General features: G+C 47.9%; 1 protein-coding gene across 1 annotated transcript; it reads right to left on the bottom strand.

The window, feature by feature from the left end:
* Positions 1-45: 45 nt before the first annotated feature.
* Positions 46-5,746, bottom strand: BCDIN3D (BCDIN3 domain containing RNA methyltransferase). Its single transcript, XM_008062267.2, has 2 exons — positions 5,474-5,746; positions 46-805 (listed from the first exon to the last, which is right to left on the bottom strand). The coding sequence occupies exons 1-2, from the start codon at positions 5,708-5,710 to the stop codon at positions 215-217; spliced, it is 828 nt and encodes a 275-aa protein (XP_008060458.1). The 5' UTR covers positions 5,711-5,746; the 3' UTR covers positions 46-214.
* Positions 5,747-7,550: the final 1,804 nt, after the last annotated feature.

Consider the following 7,550-nt stretch of genomic DNA (forward strand, 5'->3'; position numbering starts at 1 on the left):
CTCCAGTCTGGGTGACAGAGTGAGACTCCAACTCAAAAAAAAAAAAAAAAAGCTTCTACCAGGTTTTAAGGCTGCCTGATTATTGAGGAGTTAGGGAGAATGAAGATAATTCTTGATATAACCCTTTCAATCTCTCTCTGGTCCTCCTGCCCTCCCATCTCACTGCCTCCAGAATCTTAATCTGTTCCTTTCTTTCTCTTCTTCTGTCAGTGACTCAGGGAACTGGATGAGTCTCGATGGCTTGTTTTGCTCTGAAGAGCAGAAGGCTTCGGTCCCAACTGGTGTTGCCAAAGCAACATACCAATTCCATGCCATGGTCCCGGGTCAAGATTTGCACAATCTGACTGGCCATATCACCTCGGATAGTGAGGGAGTGGAAGTGGTCAAAATCATGGAGTCCCAGCTTTCGGAGACGCCTTGCGGCTGACCGGTAACACTTCCAGGGCTGGGGCTCCACAAGGAGGTAGCGGCAGAGGGAAGAGAGCTGGGCCAGGAACTCCCACAGGCCATGGTCCCCATGGTTCAGATGAATCCACATGGTTATCGACATGCAGAAGCCAATGTCAAAATCTGAACGCCCAAACTGCCTTAAGAAAGAGCTCAAGAGAACCTTCCGGGTCCCTTGACTCATGAAGTCCAGGGTGATGAAGGTCAGGGCATCAGGAAAAGGACATTCTTTTTCAGCTCTCTCCACCAGAACTGGATCTATGTCACAGCAGAGGAGACGGAGTTCTCTTGAGGCTTCTGAGCAGGTCTCCCCATCACGCAGGGAAAGGAAGTGTTTGTATAGAGCCACACTCAGATCCTAGAGGAATCCAAAAGAACTTTGTCATTGCAGCTCTCAGTCAGTGAATGGAAGAGCAATCTACATCTTTTATCCTCCCACAAAGAATGCCATTTACCCGGGCTTTATAGGACATGAGGCTCCTAAACCCTAACCTAAGGAAGGCGTATAGTTCTTTACGGAGCAGGCTCTCAGTGCCCTCCAGGGGTCACATGCTGTATCGCAGCATCCCTGTATTTTCCTGACACTGATGGCAGATTGGGTTGTATAGTTGGAAGCTACAGCCAAATGGGTGCAGCAAAGGAACCTAGACCGGTATTTCCCAGCTTCAATGATATGCTGGTAAACTTGCTATCTTCTTTTGGGTATCTCAGACATTAGGGGGAACAAAAGGGATCCAGAGGCATAACCAGTGTTCCTTAAGAAGGAAGTGAGGAAGCACATGTTATAAGAACCTTCTCAGACCTAGGGTTGGGAAAGTCTAGATGCCAAAGTCCTCATTCAGCCTTTACATATTCAGTTTTGCTACCCGTCAGCCTTCACTCTCTCCCTCTGAGACTTACTGTGCTTCTGTAGCCATCACTCCTAAAAGTCCTTGCTGACTTCTTTCTAGCCAAATTCGATGATTTGTGATTTTTACCACCTTAGCACCTTTTTGACTCTTAAGTCACCATCTTCTTTCTCTTTGGTTTCTATAGCCATTCTAACTAGCTCAATTTTGGGTTGTTCTAATAGTTTTTTTCCAAGGCATTTTCCTGCTCACTACCTAATTTGCTTGCTGCAACAATTGTGTGAAGAAAATAATTACATATGCCTTTTGTGCAGGTGAAGAAAATGCACATTGGAAACTACCTAGATGTCCAATAATGGTAGCATGGACAAGTCAATATGGTATAGTTATTAAGACAGAATACTAAGTAGTTAAAAATGAAAGAACTCAGTTCAGTGCAACAACATGGATGATTCTCACAAATATATAGTACTGAGTAAAAAAGTAAACCACAAGAGCAAATATATGGTAAGCTTCCACTTACACACAAGTCAGGCTAGTTGTTTCCTCTAGGTGGAGATAGAGGTTTATGAGCAGGGAAAGGCATATGGGGGAAGTTTTGGGGTACTGATTTTTTTTTTAGTTAGTCTCATTCTGTTGCCCAGGCTGGAGTGCAATAGCATGATTCCAGCTCACTTCTGTCTCAACCTTCCAAGTAGCTAGAACTATAAGGCATGAGCCACCACACCTGGCTGATTTTTTTTTTTTTGAGTGGGAGTCTCACTCTGTCACCCAGACTGGAGTGCAGTGGCCGCTCCCAGCCACCACAGCCTAAACCCACTGGGCTCTGGCGATCCTTCCACTTCAGCCTTCCGAGTAGCCGGAATTACAGGCACGTGCTACCACGCCTGGCTGATTTTTGATTTATTGTAGAGATGAGGTCTCGCCAAGTTGCCCAGGCGGGTCTCGAACCCGCGGGCTCAGGCAATCCACCCGCCTCGGCCTCCCAAAGGCACGGGATTACAGGCTGAGCCACCGAACCCGGCTGATTGTTTAAATTTATTGTAGAGACGAGGTCTTGCCAAGTTGTCCGGGTTGGCCTCGAACCCCTGGGCTCAGGCAATCTTCTCACCAAAGTGCTGGGATTATAGGCATGAGCCACCGCACCCGGCATGATGTTTTATTCTTTACCTGAACTTGGGTCGTAAAAGTATTTCTCATGTAGACTTATGTTTTATGCACTTTTCTGTATTTATGACATAGTTCACAAAAGATTATAAAACGTGATGGCTCAGGAGCTAGTGGCCTGTCCGACATCACGTGGCTGGTGAAATGGCAAGACTTAGGCTATATTAGATTCTTTCCTCTACAGCAGGCTTCCCCAACTTTAATGGGCATACAGATCACCTAGGGATCTTGTTAAATTACTTTTTCTCCTCCAACCCTTTTCTGTCAGTAAGATGGAAATTGTTAAAATAAAGATGCTGATTTAGTAGATCTGTGCTGAGGGCTGAGAGTCTGTAAGCTGCCAAGGCATGCCAATGCTGTAGTTCAGGGCTCACACGTTGAACAGCAAGGCCCTATACCATCCTGCCTAACTTCTCCTTACCTATTTATTTCTTCCCTATCTTATTCATCTTGCCTGTTCTTGGGTGCAGCCCCATGTTTTGCTGGTTACTTCATCATATCAGTTCCTTTTCCACGTCTTCATCCTCTCCATCCTTAATTTCCCAATAAGAAGTTTACTGGAGAGCTTAAAAAATACAGACTTGAGGGCTCAATTCCCTAAAATCCTGATTCAGGAGGTCTAGAGTGGGGCCCAGGAGTTTTTACAATGGAGAAAAAGCACTCACAACTTATGGCATATTTATACAATTAAATATCGTAAAGCTGTTAAAGTGAGGTGTAAAATATGTGCTATTTTTAAAACTAAAAATATTTATACATATATAAATGCTGGTATACACATAGGATGGATTCCCAAGAAATTACAAACTGTGGTGCCACAGGGTGAGGGAAAAGGAGGACTTAGGGTTGGGAGTAGAGACTTGATTTTTACTATAAACCCTTTTGTACTTTGAATTTTTCTGGTTTTTTTCTTTTTTTTTGAGTCAGAGTCTCACTCTGTCACTCAGGTTGGAGTGCAGTATCATGCTTGAGGTTACCGCAGCCTCAGCCTGCTGGGCTCAGGCGATCCTTCCACTTCAGCCTTCCAAGTAGCTGGAAATACAGGCATACACCACTATACCCAGCTAGTTTTTTGATTATTGTAGAGATGAGGTCTTGCCAAGTTGCCCAGGCTAGTCTTGAACCCCCAGGCTCAGATAATCCTCTCACCTCGGCCTTCCAAAGTGCTGGGATTATAGGCATAAGCCACCGTATCCGGCTGTGTCTTTCAAATGAAACCATTTCTTTCTTTTTTAATTTTTCTTTTCTGACTACAAAGGCCCAGAAAAGACAGTGTAGAACAGTTAACTGTCGACTATGTCTTTGCCTCTCATGTGTATATACACTACTCTCAACTTTAAAATTTCGGGGGTTTTCCTAATGCCGTTTATGAAATCTCAAACCTTAAGCCTAGTCTCTCTTTTCTATTGTTTTTATCCTGTCTTCCTATATCATCACTGTGGAGAGATGTTTGCAGGGACCACCTGGACACTCATCCATCTGCTAATTCCGGTCTTTGAGACTATATTCAAATGTTTCCCTGCCACTTATGAGCAGTATCTCTTCAATCTTCCATCAATGTCTTTTCTGCCAATGGACATCAGCATGGTAAAATTCTCCATACCCCCTCCAGCTCCTGGTCTGGAGTGATGAAGAGAGTGGAGTGAGGGTACTAACTTTTGAAGCATTTGCCATCATAGGATTAGAATGCCGAGCTCCTCTAGAAGGTACCAGTGGCTACAAATAGGTGTGAAAGAGACATTTCCTTATTTTGCATGTATGTGGTTTGACTATAATCATTATAGACTTAAGAATACTTTGCAGTAACAGTGGCAATGCCTCGCTCCTCGACACCCTTGAGCAGAACTCTGTATTTCCTTCTTGGTCCTCTGCATTGTACTCCACCGTACTCAGTAAACTCATTGCTTTTCACTTTATGTTTTTTTTGTTTTGAGTTGGAGTCTCACTCTGTCACCCAGACTGGAGTGCAGTGGCCGCTCCTGGCCACCGCAGCCTCGACCTGCTGGGCTCCGGCGATCCTTCCGCCTCAGCCTTCCAAGTAGCTGGAACTACAGGCATGCGCTACCATGCCTGGCTGATTTTTTATTTATCGTAGAGATGAGGTCTCGCCAAGTTGCCCAGGCGGGTCTCGAAGCCGCGGGCTCAGGCAATCCACTCACCTTGGCCTCCCAAAGCGCTGGGATTACAGGCTGATCCACTGAGCCCGGCCTCACTTTATGTTTTAAGAGACAGGTTCTTCCTGTCATCCAGAATGCAGTGGTGTGATCATAGCTGACTGCGGTCTCCAACTCCTGGGCTCAGACCATCCTCCCATCTCAGCCTCCGGAGTAGGTGTGACTACAGGTGTGAGGCACCAACACTGGCCAATTAAAAAAAAACAATTTGTAGAGACATTCTCACTTTGTTGCCCAGGCTAATCTCCAATTCCTGGCCTAAAGCGACCTTCCTGCCTCGGCCTCCCAAAACGCTGAGTTACAGGGGTGAGCCACCATGCCTGGCCAATTCACTGCTTTTTAAATAAATATGCTCCTGGCTACAGGGCCTGCCCTACACTATATATATAACACACATGAGTCTTAATTCCAGGCATGATTCTGTCACCCCGGTTCATCTCTCCCAGTAAACAAGTTCCCACCCCCTGTTCCCAAACGTGGGTTTCTGGAAACCGCCTCTCCCCAGCCAGCTTGCCAGGCATGCTGGACAGGGCAACCCTAGATACAGTGACTACTTCCCACCTGGGGTCTGGTCCTGAATTCGGCGAAGGCCCAGATGGGGGCGCAGGAATTTGGAAAGTAGTAGAGAAGAATTCCTCCCCTAGATTCCCAGCAGAGCTGGTGCTGGAACCCTGGCGAACAGGTAGCAGCAGCACTGGATCGGTCAACGCTATGCTTTATTCTCATTTTGGGAAAGTTGTGATGGGGTTAAGCCACGCCCAGGCCAGAACCACAGTGGACACGGAGGCAGCCAACCGCTTGGCTCCTTGGTGCTCGGATCCCTCCCCGGTCACTCACCCCGGAGTTACACCCCACGTCGAGCCCCAGGATCGGCCTCGTCTCGGGACTCTGAGGAGGGAAGAGCCATCGAAGCAGCTCCGGGGGCAGGAGGCGGAGCCGTTGCTCCGGAGGGTGGAAGCGGGAATAATGAGGGAAATTTCCGTACGGGGCGGCGCCGGGTTCCAGAATTCGCGGTTCTTCTTCCGCCGCGGCCTCCTTAACGCCCGCTCCCGGCAGTTTCGTGGACGCCGCCATTAGACTCAGTCCGGACTTTGGGACCCGGCGGAACCGGAAGCCGGGAACCTGCGACCGGCGGGGCGGGCGAAGAGCCAGTGCGCGTGCGCAGAACGGCGAGGGTGGGTGGATGGGTTGGATTCATCAGAGAGGTGGGTTTGCCCTGAGGGCCCTGGCGCCCGGCAAGCCTCATCACAACCCTGGGAGGGCATTGGTAATGACATCCTCATTACAGGGAGGAAACAGGCGCTCTGAGGTTAAGTGTCTTGCCCAAGCTGACACAGTTTGAGACTTGGGCAATTTGACTCAGAACAAGGAGTGTGCTGGGATCTTGGAAATCAGTTTGGGGTCTTGGAAATCTTCCTTTATTTACAAATACACAAAGTGAGACCCAGAGAGGAAAAATTACTTGTCTGGGTTCACACAGTAAATCTGGGACTTAAGAACTTGCATCCGGTTCAGAAAAGGGTAGCCAGGAACTATGAGTCACTTGGGCCTCCAGAAGATTCAGCCTTGCCTGCCAGGAGAGACAGGTGGACAGGGCAACTGTGAGCTGTGAGCTCCTTGAGAGGCTAGTACTATACCTTAATACTAGCTTACCCTTAATAAGTAGCCTTAGTACTACTTTACCCTTCCAGAATGCTTACCAACTGGGGGCGGTGGCTCACGCCTGTAATCCTAGCACTTTGGGAGGCAGAGGCAAGAGGATAGCCTGAGCCTAGGGATTCGAGATCAGCCTGGACAACTTGGCAAGACTTCATCTCTACGATAAAAAAAAAAATTTGCCAGGCGTGGTGGCACACGCCTGTAGTTCCAGCTACTTGGAAGGTTGAGGTGGAAGGATCGCCTGAGCCCAGCAGGCCGAGTCTGCGGTGACCGTGAGCATGCCACTGCACTCCAGCCTGGGCGACAGAGTGAGACTACGACTTAAACAAAACAAAACAAAACAAACCAGTGTGCTAGCCGGGCTCAGTGGCTCAGCCTGTAATCCTGCGCTTTGGGAGGCAGAGGCAAGAGGATTGCCTTAGCCTGGACAACTTGGCGAGACCTTGTATCTAAAATAAATAAATAGCAGGGCTCGGTGGCTCAGCCTGTAATCCTGCGCCTTTGGGAGGCTGAGGTGAGTGGATTACCTGAGCCCGCGGGTTCGAGACCCGCCTGGGCAATTTGGCAAGACTTCATTTTTACAGTAAATCAAAAATTAGCCGGGCGAGGTAGCGCGCGCCTGTAATTCCAGCTACTTGGAAGGCTGAGGCAGAAGGATCGCCGGAGCCCAGCAGGTCGAGGCTGCGATGGCCGGGAGCGGCCACTGCACTCCAGTCTGGGTGACAGAGTGAGACTCCAACTCAAAAAAAAAAAAAAATAAAATAAATAAATAAAATAAAATAAATAAATATAAAACAGAGCTGGTAAGGAGAGAAGCTCAGGAGTCAGCCTTGTAGCAAGTTCCAGTCAGAAGCCAGGACGGCCTAGAATATCCAGTAGCATCAGCCAGGAGTCAGCAGAGTTGTTCCTCCCTGACCAGCCCATCTTAAAGGGACTTCCTGCTACATGAGGACACTGATTTGCTAAGATTCTTAAGAGGGACTGAAAATGACACCTGAAGAAAGAGCCATCAGGGATTAAAATAAGACATAGTGTTTTCTTCCCACTTTTAACTGAAATATAAAACTTTCAGCTTTGCCTGACCTGCTGTTTCACTGTTTTCTTATAAGATTGGGGGACATAAGTTTTTGTTGTTGTTGTTGTTGTTGGTTTTTTTTTTTAGTTGGAGTCTCACTCTGTCGCCCAGACTGGAGTGCAGTGGCCGCTCCCGGCCATCGCAGCCTCAACCTGCTGGGCTCCCGTGATCCTTCCGCCC

This window comes from Carlito syrichta, unplaced genomic scaffold, assembly GCF_000164805.1.
Source record: "Carlito syrichta isolate Samal-C Ts95f unplaced genomic scaffold, Tarsius_syrichta-2.0.1 Scaffold305684, whole genome shotgun sequence".
In the NCBI taxonomy this organism is placed as follows: Eukaryota; Metazoa; Chordata; class Mammalia; order Primates; family Tarsiidae; genus Carlito; species Carlito syrichta.

Excerpts from the sequence above, each read along its gene's own strand:
- BCDIN3D (XM_008062267.2), bottom strand. The coding sequence starts at position 5,710 with ATGGCGGCGTCCACGAAACTGCCGGGAGCGGGCGTTAAGGAGGCCGCG. Across the intron at positions 806-5,473 it reads ACGTGGGGTGTAACTCCGGG|GATCTGAGTGTGGCTCTATA; the intron begins GTGAGTGACCGG and ends GGATTCCTCTAG.